Genomic DNA, 12,500 nt, shown 5'->3' with positions numbered 1-12,500 from the left:
CCATCTCATGATCATCACGGTTGACATTGCTGCTCGCTGGAGATCAAATGGATGGCTCATGGTTGGTGGACCATGACCCATCCTAACCCGGCGGCGGCGATCCCGATCGTGGTGAGGTGATGGTGTGCCAACAACCGAGATTTGTACGAGTTCCTACGAGTTGTAGTGATGATTCTTGGGAAAATCCAGTTCTCGTCTGGATGACGGCTGGAACGAAACGTTGGCCGGCGGGAAGAGGGAGGGACTTTTGTGTACAAATTCTTCTCAGAACTGAACTGGTACCAGCAGCAACGGTTGACGACCACCGCGCGGTTCTATGACCTCACCGTGGGGCGTCGCGTATGTGTGTAGAACCGTGATCATGTCGCAATAGCGTCGTGCTACCGTGGCACGTAATTCGATCGTTGCAACCGGAAAGAATGGACAACAGACACCACCACCACCACCAGGTTCTAGGTGGTTCCCCCTCCTTTTGACGTGGCGCAACCAAACCATCAATGATGATCGTCAGCATGAAATGATCGCGACAAAGGCGAACGGTTGCATTATTGGGTCGTTGGCCAAAGTAGCGTCTTGTTGGTTACATTCCTCAACATTACAAACATTTGGAAGGTTGTAATGCGACTTGGGCAATAGCCAAACAACAACACAACTTGACACAACAAGTCCGTAGAGTCCGTGGACTTCACCATTCGCCAACACCTGGTTGTAGTTGTGTTGAGCTGCATATGCACTTCTTGTGCCGCGACAGCTCAAATTTGCGGCAAGCGATCATCAATAAGCAACTCAGAAAGAAATTGGTACGTCGTCAGCAAAATTGCTCCAAAAACCAAAAAGGCATCGATATGCGTTGTTGCTATCCGGTACACGATCACGATCCCTCTCTCTACTTGCCTTAATGCGTGCTGCTATTAACCGAAAACGCTCACCAACAAAAGACTAGACACGGCACCGTGTCAACCCTCAGACCAAGCGCGCCATCCTTCGCGCCCTAATTGACTCTTCAATTGCATGGAATGCAAAACAGCAACGAAGCCAGCCGTCAACGAAGTCATTCCAATGCGCTCACAGGACGGACAAGACGACGCCAGTACGGCCAGGCGGTTCCCAAAAGTGCAATGTGCTGAATAGATTAGTCCGCAGTCCGCAGAGTGTTCGGCTCTGTCTCGTCTCGTCTGAAATTAGCGAATAAATTACCCAGACCCCAGGGAGTGGGGGAATGTCTCCCGGATTGGTGATATGTCGTCGGTACTCGCGATCGTTCGACGTTCTCTTGGCACCTCTCTTCTTATGGCTTTCTTCTTCTTCACTTTGTTACGATCGCGATCTCCACCCACCTCTCGAGGAGGAGCAGCACGACCGCCGTATTTGCGCGGCCAACTGGCCATTTCGCGGGCGGGCGTATTTTGGACAATAAAATCGTGGCCGTTGTCGGTTGGCGGGTTGGTAAATGAAATTCAACTGCGAATACAACTGCGATGAGGTCACACCACCGATCATCCAAATATACTAACCGAAGATTGGGGCTGAACGCCCTCCGGGCATTACATTACATTTTGGGGTCAATCTTGGCTCAATCAATACGCCCCGGGGTTCCGGTGATCGCCACCAAACAGTCAATTAACCATTGCTACTGATAGCGTAGCAGAGCGAGAGAGAGAGAGAGAAAGCTCTCGGAATTAACAATCCCAGTGTGTCCCACAGGGGCCAGCAATATCTTAAAGCAATGAGGAAATTCTTATTTACCGTGCAAGCAGGAATCAATGCAGCGCACAAACCAAAGTGCAGCCCTCGCCTCGAGAGCCTTGTGTGCTTATCTCGCTTAATTTATTGCGCTGAATGCAAATTTTATTATCAGCTTCAACGGCAACTTTTGTCGCGCGGTCGCGATCGTTTCTGTCTGTCTGTGTCTGTGTCTGTGTGTCAATTGGTTCCTCCTCGCGAGGAAAAGGTTTTTGAACTCTCGACACACCGCACCGGCCTTACTTGGCGCACTTTATGCGCGAGTGTCCGGTGCGGTGCATTGAAGTGAACTTTGTCGGACTTTACGCCCCAGAATGTATATGATGACCACCGTACACGCTGCACTGTACTGTACTGCGCGTGTGCGTTCCGATGCAACGCGCCGTGAAACAGAGTGTAACCGGCGGACGCGCCATATTGCACCGGCCTTCCTTCCTGCCTGCTGCTGTTGCTGGTGTGGCCTCATTCTTGTGGCCATCATCAAGACGTTTCTCGCGCACATCAAGAGAAGCGCGGTCCCTTCTTCCAGTGCGGTGTGGTGGTGGCCACTTATCGCGCTATTTATTTTTATGATTCGCTCTCGCACGTGAAGTGACCGACGGACCGACCAACAACGAGACGATGGCCGGCGCGCAATAGGCAATGCACTTTCGAGAGAGTGCAGCAGCGAGCGGCGAGTGGTGTGAAGTGGCATAAACCTCGTTCGCTCCTACCTATATAACTGTGCATAAACAGTTAGCACACAGGCACACGGACAGCACGATTTTCGCATATTTTCTGGAGCCCTTCTTCGTGCACTCGAGTATGATGATGATGATGATGATCGCAACACTCACCGTTGCAACAATGCACCAGCAATGGCAGCATATGCATATTTAGCGGAAACCCTGGCGGTACTTTGGCACCATTTTCGCACCTCGTTTGGCGCATACCGCGAAACCAGACCAACGGGTTCGTGAGGTGCGTGCACCCATCCAATAGTATGGGCACCTTTTCTTGACCAGAAGCAATGCCAACGAACTCTAGAACACATTCTAGACCAAAACTAAGGGAACTAAGTAGTGATCGGCAACTAAGCTTCACGATTTCTTTTTCGCTAGACGCTACTACCCGCAGTAGGTGTCCCCGGGGGTAATGGTACGATTAAGGCTTACCAAAAAGGGGGTACAGGAACAGCCAGATCCTCCACGCGCACGCACTCTACCTCCCTCACCAAAAAGGCTAATGTTCTTTATACCTTTTTTTTTAACAAATTCTTAACATCAGCTAATTTTTTTTTCGGTGTCTGCTAGGTACAGAGAATCCTAGAGCAATTAAAGTAAATTGAAACCCCCTCCCACCTTTCGCGTGCGTGCGTTCCATTCCTTCGCGATCGCGTCTAGCGATCGTCGTACCAGGGGTTCTACCAAAAACAAAAAAAAAACAAAAAACTTCGGGCTCTCTACCGCGGAAACCGTTAAACCGGTTGACCGTTTAAATTCTCACGCCGTGGAGTGGGAAAGGGGGGGGGGGGGGGTGGCCTCCTGGATGGCCCGATGAACCAGTTCTCATAACTCACAGCCACCCCCCTGCGGTCCGCAAAAACCGCATCTGATCGAGGCGTTCTTATCACACTTATGGCTGCGTGTGGTAGAGAGGAGGAAGGGTGCCCCGTTTGGTTCCATTTTGTCACATTGTCTAAGGGGTTGACAGTAGCCACAAATTAGACCACAAAAATGTCCCCGTTCCCCCGGGGGGGGTATGAACCGGAAAGCTGCCGCCTAGTAGCGTTGGTGGGGTGGCAACAGACCCCCCCCTTTTCCACGATACTCGATACGCCGCAAGAAGCGTATGAGAACATCATTTACACCATTACGCTCGCGTATGTATGCGCGTATGATCATCATTCGGTGTTCCGGTGACCATTCTCGATTTCGGTTTGCTCCAGTAACCTTTCGATCCTTTTACTTTCCTTCTCGCTGCTGCTAAGAGCTAGAACACTAAAATCTGCTCAATTTGTTCCAAAAAAAAACCACAATTGCAGCGTCTTCGAGGCGGCCCCAAAATTTATGGACCCCGCGGCGTGGTAATCACGGTTCGAACGGATTGGTTGTCGGTGTGATTTACGGCAACACAACCCAACGCGAACTTCGCTTCTTACCAAACGAATTTATGGCAGATCAACCACAACCGGGGGGGAAAAGAAGGAGAAGAGGCGATCAAGGCCCCATACTACCATGACAACCTCCTCATCGTGATCCTCACCATGCGCCTAGAAGTGTTAGAAGAACAGTTCGTTAATTGGAACCTCACAGCTCAGAGTTCACTGGGGTGTACCCATCGCAGAGAGACACGCACCTCTCTCTGTGTGCTCATTTGTTGCGCACGCGAATTATGATCCCGATCCAGCGTTCCGAAGATCCGCCCGGAGGTGTGTGTGTGTGTGTGTGTGTGTATGTGAAAGCCCCACAACAATTCCATCCTCTCTTCCATGTGGTTGCGCGCGTTTTGCGAATTTATTGGCCAGGCACAACAAAAGCAACCCCAACTAGCAGACCACAACCAACGTGAAGGTCCTGCTAGAGACCGCATAAAGTGAAAGAATGGTCACGAGCACACTTCCCTCTCTCTCTCTACAACGGTCTTTACAGAGTGTCATAAACTGTCGCAACACTTGTCTTGTGTCTTGGCAGCCCTCTGCCATCATAAGGAGGAGAAGAAGGAGGAGAAGAGCGAGAGACCGACCCCGCCAAGCCACCAACACCAGAGACCGGTACATGTCGAATCGAAGAACGAAACCATCATTGACGATGAGACGCCCCGTGGCCGACATGCTTGGTTGGGTGATTGCCCGCGACGGAACACAGAATGGCACAGAAGCACTTACAGGGAGGTGTTCCTTCATGACCCCACGACACACCACCTTCGCCGCCGCCGGCTACGACGACGACATTGTGGCTGGCGTCAATAAAGTAATTAAAAGTGTTCAAATTTTAATCAGCAAACGGAACATAAGGTACGGACTTGCGAAAGATTAGCGCCAAAAAAGGGATTTCGCTCTAAGCGGGCGTGTTCTATTAGTGGCCTGGATCTATAAATTAGAACGTTCTCGCATCAGCAGCAGCAGTAGCAGTGCCGCAGAACCTTCGTAGGATCCGTGGAATCGAGAATGCAATAAAATGATTCAATCCAGACCAGGTCAGCCACCAGTGCGATGCGATTTCACAATTCGCAACACTCTAGCCATGGAAACAGATTTCCCGACTCGGCGGAGAAACTAGGAAATTACCAAATAAAATCCTTATCACTGGCGCCAGGCCAGCCAGTTGAAGAATAGCCGCCAATCTTTCGGAGGCAGGCGGTGCTATGACGAGGTCAGACCGCGAGTGCAGCGCTCTGCGATCGCATCCTACGGTGAAGCGTGAACTTGATCTACGGGGCGCACGGTACTGCACACGCTTGTTCCACCTCTTATCACCAAGAGCACCTCGAGGGCGCCGATCATCGCATATCGCACGTTGCAGCCACAATCGATGATCCCCGGAGGCGCATTTTGCACTCCATATTAGGTCCCGATGCTGCTGCTCCTGTTGATGACGGTGAAGGCAAGGTGATGACCTACTGTGTGCGCCGTCGCTGCAAGACAAGTGATGCTCTTATCGCACACTATACAACAACAAAAGATCGCTCGTTGCAGTCAAGTGCTGCGCGGCGATAATTAGAGGTCCTTATGTGTGTGCTTGCTTGCTGTTGGTGCTCCAATTGAACGAACGATTAACGATTAGAGAGGAGAAGCTTTAGAAGAAGCGGCCTTGAGGCAATATTGATACCCCATTACTCAACAACGGAACGGAGAGAAGGAATTGTCGCACCGTTTTGACGGCTTAATGGCGACAAAATGGGCGTGGGGGCCTTTACGGCTCACTGGCTGGCGTCGATCGGTCATCGTGCGTGCGTGCGTGCGTGCACCCTCCACATGCACTTAATTAATCGTTAACCCTGCCCCCACGGGGGCCACAAATCAGGGGGAACTAATAAAGCCAATGAAAAATGGATCCGCCAAGTCCCGGTGCGGTGGTGGTGCTGTGACCGCGGTTGCGATGCGTGCGTAAGGCCAGTAGTCTTCTATCGGACGCACGCAACTTTAACGGAAAGAAACGGCCACCATGCGTGGCCGGAGTTGGATTATTCTTTCTTTTTTTTTTTTGTACCGAAACACACAAACCGGCGGCCACCGACCGGCCGGAAAATGGCTTCATTCTGCTGCTGCTGCTGCTCCGATCCGTGGTCAGAGAACCTCAATTAACGGTTTCACAGTTTTGCTCGCCGCTGTACAAACAAACTATTAATAATAAAAATATTAAATTTACGCCCGGTTCCCTTCCAGCACCACGCCAAGAACAGGTTCTACCAACCGCGTACAGCCAGCATACAGAGCATAAAGCATGAAAGTAAACCAATTTGTCCAATATTTATCGTGCTCGCACGCACAGACCAACGGGGGCCACGAGGGCCACGAGCGCGCAATGGAATGGATAAGTTTTTGGAATTATTTTCGCGAAAACGGATTGCTCCCCCTCTCACCAAGCATTTGCGCGACATTAGAAACGGTTCCAAAAAAGAAGAAAAAAAAACCCCGAAGTTATGCTTCCTCTCTTCTAATGCGTACTTCCCCCCTTCCAAAAGCTTTACGCACATCAAATACAGCAATTAATTGTCGCCGAAAAGGAGCAGACAACGCGAGGCGAAGGAGAAGAACGAGGAGGAGCAAAGTAACAAAACCGCGTTAGCCATAGAGAGGCTTCCAACTACTTTCCGGGGGCTTTCGTTATCATCATGTGCGTAGCAGCGACGGTGCGGCGGAAGAGGCGGGGATCAAAAAGCCGATTTCTTAATTGCCACCCCGTTTTGTTGCGAATTTTTACGCATTTTTGCTGGCAGGCTGGCCCCCCGGAGGGAAGGAAGAAAACGGAAAACGAACGCACCGTGGACTTGGTCGTCGTCGATCAAGCAATTAGTGGAAGTCGTCGTCGTCTTGTCGAAGTGGAGCAACTCCATCTCGCGAAATCGAATTTAGGGGGTCTAGGAGGAAGCGCCGTTTACATAGTAATTGCTGTCAATGAGGTTTCGATTTCTGGAGCAAAAGTGCGTCCTGTTCCTCCTAGGCAGCGATCGATTGACCGACCGATCGATCGATCGGTTTTGTTTTGTTTTTTTGCAAACCTATGCGAAACGCACCCTAAATTCCGTTTCCTGAGCCACCAAAGGAAGACAGAGAGAGAGAGGAGAGTGCGCTGAATATGCTTAACCATTCAATCCGCCGGCACCGGCGGTCAGCGATGGTCAGCGAACCTAAGCCAAGCCTCGGCTTCTTATCTGTCGTGTGGCGGCAGCAGCAGCAGCAGTGGTGCGAGTGCGTGCGGCGCGCATTCTTGCGTGCCTTACGCACCCGGTGACTGGCCTGCCGGCCACCAGCCGCTGCGTCTTCTTGGCCGTTTTTGCCAATTTCGCAAATCTCTCTCATTTGGCACACATTTCTGGGGGAAACGGGATCATCTGCGATTCGTATGATAATTGCGTTAATTACCGAGCCTGACGAGCTGCCGCCTGCGTCGGGTGCGTCGTCCTACCTCCTCATCTTCCTCGCCACCGTCGTCGTCACCGTCATTTAAAGTCCTTTTTCCATTAGGCACCGCACCGCACCCGCAAAAAGACTGAGCGGAAGATGAAAGTTGAAGTCAATGAAACAAGGAACGCGCATCGCTCCGGTCGGTTCGGTGCGGTGATTGACCGGCCCGGGGACGGGGATTCCCCGGGGGCGGCGGGAGGAGGTTAATGACTGACACGCATTCGCCGTCACATCTCAATCACCTCCTGGGCCAGGAACCATAGTGCACCGCCGCCAACCTGCGTGTGCTGTGCGTGTGTCACCTCAACTTATGCTAATGTGTGTTTAGCATATTTGTTTTTTTCGCGCGATCGCTCGATCACGCTCGATTCCGTTTTCTTATTCGGTCAAACCGATCAGTGGTGGCGGTGACAAAGGGAAGGGTGGGTGGGATCGCAGGAGATGATGATTGGTGACATGGGTGATGAGTAGCGATTGATAGTGCGCGATAGCTATCGTCACGATGCGCTACCGTGCGCCGTACCCCGTGCCGTCAAAAGGGTGTGAACGATCTCCGCGGGGTGGAAGATCGTGTAAGATCGGGTAGATACCGTCAGCTCGCTCGGTCCCGTCGGTCATTCGCTCGCTCGCTCGCTCGCTTCGTGTCTTCGGTCGTTGGTTCACTTCTCTTCCGTGCGATCAGCGGTGTTCATGAGGAGATGTCGTGAAGCCGACAGTGGCGTTAGTAGAACCGGATTGATCGTGTGCTACTGGTACTGCTGCTGATGCTGATGAATTCTAAATAACGCGCGCCAGTCACGAATGCTTACCCAGCAGCGTGCGCCCCTCCGTTACCATTCTAGGCCACTTCCTTCCTTCCGAAACTGTTTTTGGTGACAACATTAAACATGCAAAGCATGCAATGCAATGGCCACACTCGGCAGGAACTTACGCTACTTCCGATCGATCGGTTTTGGAGCGGGTTCCCCAAAATGGGTGATCGTGAGCGTGTGCGCCCGCAGTTAGGGTTCAGTGCACTCCGGTGCTCTATAGAATCACCCTTTGAGGTGGTCTTTACGCGTGAACCGCGGGCCAAGCGGACCACCGGACCACCGGACCACATAAACGAGCTCTACCTTCTCCCTCCCCAGGTGGTGGTGGTGGACCACGGCGAGGCGAAGGAATAAATTGAAAGAAGATTCCCCCCAGAGTGCGTGCATTCCTCTCGATCATGTGGTGGTGGGGGGTCGCTTGACGCGTTTGGTCTCCCGAAACCCCAAGAGAAAAGCAGTCCCCATCACGATCTATTAATAAGCGAGACGGTTCGAGGAGACGATGGGGAATAAGAACAAGTAAGTGCATCGAGCGAAGAGTGAGAGAGGTCTCTGCTGCTACTCTTAGTAGTAGTAGTAGTAGCAGCAGCAACAGCTCGTGGTTCCGGCTCGAGGGAATGATACACCAGAAATGGGAACACACCCCAGTTAGTCATTGTGACACTATCATCAGCGCCACGGTTGTCGTGGAATTGCATAAACATGGAAGCAAATATGGGCCGCCATCCAGTTCCGGAGGCCAGGCTTAGGGGCCCGGTATGCAAGTGCCTGAACGAGTGTTTATCTGTTTACATTAGCTGCGGCTGCCATTCAAAAGGTTGGCCTAGAAAATGCAAGTGGCTCCCACCCTAGCACGGGAGCCTAGCAACGATCGTGAGCATTTGCGTTTGCAGGAAGCATGTTCTTTCCGTTGACTCACAGACGGCGGTGTTATCGCAACCACTAGGGGGCTCAAAACCGAACTGGGTTTTCTGGTAAATATTACTCATTACTCAGTAGGCCCTTTAGCAGGTAAGACATGCATGATCGTGATTTCGAAAAAGCTTGTGCGGCGCGCGCTGATGCAGGTACCAGCCGGTATCCTGCCCACATCACATCACCCCTCCATTTGCTATTGACTATCTTATCAAGCCGATACGAGGCGGTGCTCGTGTCTTATCGGCAAGTACTGCACCCCGTCTGGTGAATGATTGTGTCACCAGCTTCGTCTCACGACGCAGTAGCACGCAATGCATCCCAGTAGTCACGCCAAACCGCATGTAGTGCTCACTGATAAGCTTTTATCGTCCCACGACGACCACAACGACCACGACGATAGCGAGAGATGTAAATGAACGAACTTGTTCGTGACCCATTCCCGGCCTACTAGCTCCGGTATGACGATAATTAGTGCTAATAGAGGGAACGCTGCACGGGACGACTCCTCGGATCTAGGCAGCCACCAGTCACAGTAAAGTTGAAAGGGGTAGTTGCTTGGGGCAACATTGATAGGGGAAACTGGATTCGAATGGAACGCACCTGCTTCGTTGGCGATTGATATTTGAACAGGCCGTGCCGGTTGCTGTTCGACAGCAGACCACTGCCTGCACTACCTCCGCTGCCACCGTTGCCTCCTGATCCGGCTCCACCGGTGCTGGAACTTCCGCCGCCACCGCCGCCACCAGCACCACCAGCACCGTTGCTACCACCGCCGCTACCGTTGCCCCCGTTACCGCCGATCTTCTCGTCCGCCACCAGCTTCACATCGTCGATCCCGGTGCCGAGCAGTTCGTTCTTGAGCAGACAGCTGTAGGCGAGACTGTCACGGCCATTTTCGCCACAATCGCGCTGCTTCTTTGAAGATTGCGGAGAGTTTTCATTCGATTTGGAGCTGAGCGAAGGGAACGTCGTGTGCCAGTTGTTGTTCGTGCTGATCGCGGGGAAAGGGAAGAGATAGATTCGTAGAGATGTCGTTAGTATCTAGAGCGATGACAGCGAGACACTTGCGATCATGTGACGGCTGATGGGCGGCTACTACTTACCGGCAGGGAATGAAGCGATCGTACGCGGGCGATGTCTCACCGACGGGGAAGAGGCTGCGTGCGGTCGGACTGTGATGCTTCAGGTAGCGGGCCTCGTAGCTGGGGCTGAACATGATGAGCTGATGTCGCGACCGCGGCGTTTGTCGTGTGGGAGATCCGCCGTCCAGTTAGGTCGGTTCGCGCCGGTCCAGTCGATCCGTATTCGCAAATTTACCAACCCACACACGCACGGCGTCTGGCCACAATTTGCAACGCGAGCAGCCTCAGACAAATGACAACGTCGTCGTTGTCGTCGTCGTCGTCGTCTTCGTCCTACACCGCACACGCGCGTCCGTGTGTTCTATTTTCAGGGAATTCGTTCCTTCCTGATATCCACCTCCTCCTCGGTCGCTCTAGAGAGTGTCACGCACAATTTGTTCTTCGCCACCAGCTGAGTCAACAGACACCGAAGTTAGTTTCACACCTCTTTCACTCTCTGGAGGCCACGTTTGTCAGAATTTCGATGCACTTTCGAACGATTTTGGAGCCGTCTCCGTCGAATTTTAGTCGAGATCACAGCAACAGCTGGAGCACTTCGTTCTGTTCACTTCACAAACTTTCGTGCCAGATGAGGATGATTCTGCTTCTAAATTTGGGTGCGTGGACAGCAACAACAAAACCAACGGAAAAACAAACAAACAAAGCCGGTAAGAAAACACAAACTGACGACGAGCGTTGAAAATTGCTTCCCGAATAGGTTGATGTAGGTAAATCGTACAAAATATTTGCTCAAAATAAAGATAAAACTGCACGTTCACAAAATACGTCTTCGGACGTGCGAATTGTTAAAAGATCGTGCGCGCGCGGACTGAGATCTTTCCTTGCTGGCGGCCGTTAATTGTTTGAAAGCCAAAAAAACTCAGACGCCGGCGAGGAACAATTATTTTGCTGCATGGGCCCCGTACATTCCACGCACACAAACGTTGCTCTCACTCGGAGTAAAAACTGTGCTCTCTTTCTCACTATGATGAGAATTTGGAGTTCTCAGTACTCAGGTACTTTGGGTTTTGGTTATTCTTGCGTGGATTTAGAGTAATAAACATTCAACCCTGATTTAGTTAAAGCAAGAAACTACAAAGAATGGGCTTCACTGTCCAGTAGAAGAAACCAAGAATGCAAATAAAGATTGAGAGGCAATAGAAAAATCCCCCAAAAGGAGAGATTCTCGATCCAGAAGCAAGAATCTGTTGTTTATGTTGTTTGTTTTGCTCAAGACGCAAGTAGTGGGTCATCTCCGCGTTATCTTTGCTCTTTGCTTTACGCAGCTTCAATCGCAAAACAGAATAGATAAAAGCGTATCCCAAGCGACAGGGCTACTCAGGTATATCTGATAGTTTTCTCGATTATGCACCAATCGGAAGTGGTCCGTCCGGTTCTAGCTCGGTGCTGCACGTCCGGATGATGCTAATCACCAACGGTCGTCTGGTCGAGCACGGACAATCAGTTCCGTTGAGGTGCATCCGAGGAAGGGGGCGTTAATTGCATATTAGACGACACTGCAGATAAGCTGAGAATCGTCGTCATTACGATCGCATTATCGGACTGTGGTCCCGTGTGCTTATCGTCGGGGTCCGCTACGGATACAATAATGGGATTCTCTCAGCCAAATGAGGTCGTCGTACGCAGAGAGATAGTCTAGCCAAAGCGAGGGTTATTAAGCTGCTGGATTGCTGGTGTCGTAATCGGCCTGTACGCTTTCCTGTTTTGGGAGTCTGGAGGCCATCCACTGTCGTCGTAAATGCGCGCTTTCTTCCTGGGGTTTTATTTTTACTCTTCCTGGGGGTTTATCTACACTCTTTACTATTCGGTGGTCGTCACAATAATTGCACAGCGGAGATGCCACGGTTGAATACGCTCGAAAACGTATCACACGAGATCTTCCCCACCAAAGGGGAAAAGCTACACGGAATTTCACTCGAATGCCCGGGCCCCCCTCCATACGTGGCACCGTGATTCTTGCTTGCAGGTGCACATTTTAACACTTTTTGTTGGAAAAACTTTTTACCTTTTCCTTTCGCCCCCTGACCCACACCGTTTTCACTCGAGCGCGCGCACTAGTTCGTTTCTACACTTTTAACGGCTTTGTAGCAACTCGGAGCGTGAAAAATCACCGCAAACCAAACCATCAACCGATGGGTTACACGTTGCGCTACGAACCATCACGGTATAACACCCGATTTTCCGAATTTTCACAGAAAAATTCGTGAAAATGGTTTCCGCGATCCACCGTCCACAACGCAAGAACAATTATTCTGCTGCATGGGTGTGTTGCGTTCG

At 51.4% G+C, this 12,500-nt stretch overlaps 1 protein-coding gene across 3 annotated transcripts in view; it reads right to left on the bottom strand.

Moving 5' to 3' along the window:
* Positions 1-12,446, bottom strand: part of LOC125948870 (fizzy-related protein homolog) — an 18,417-nt gene extending 5,971 nt beyond the window's left edge. Inside the window, exons 1-3 of one of the 3 annotated variants that reach the window (XM_049675372.1) lie at positions 12,229-12,446; positions 10,185-10,809; positions 9,682-10,072 (exon numbers count right to left, since the gene is read on the bottom strand). In XM_049675372.1, coding sequence (XP_049531329.1) covers positions 9,682-10,072; positions 10,185-10,297 — 504 coding nt within the window. In that variant the 5' untranslated portion in view covers positions 10,298-10,809; positions 12,229-12,446. Of the gene's footprint in view, positions 1-9,681; positions 10,073-10,184; positions 11,469-12,228 lie in introns of those variants that run through there. The other 2 variants (XM_049675373.1, XM_049675371.1) reach the window with 2 other exon arrangements.
* Between the last annotated feature and the right edge of the window lie 54 nt (positions 12,447-12,500).

Source organism: Anopheles darlingi, chromosome 2 (assembly GCF_943734745.1).
Source record: "Anopheles darlingi chromosome 2, idAnoDarlMG_H_01, whole genome shotgun sequence".
NCBI lineage: Eukaryota > Metazoa > Arthropoda > Insecta > Diptera > Culicidae > Anopheles > Anopheles darlingi.
This window is presented reverse-complemented; position numbering and strand designations above follow the sequence as displayed.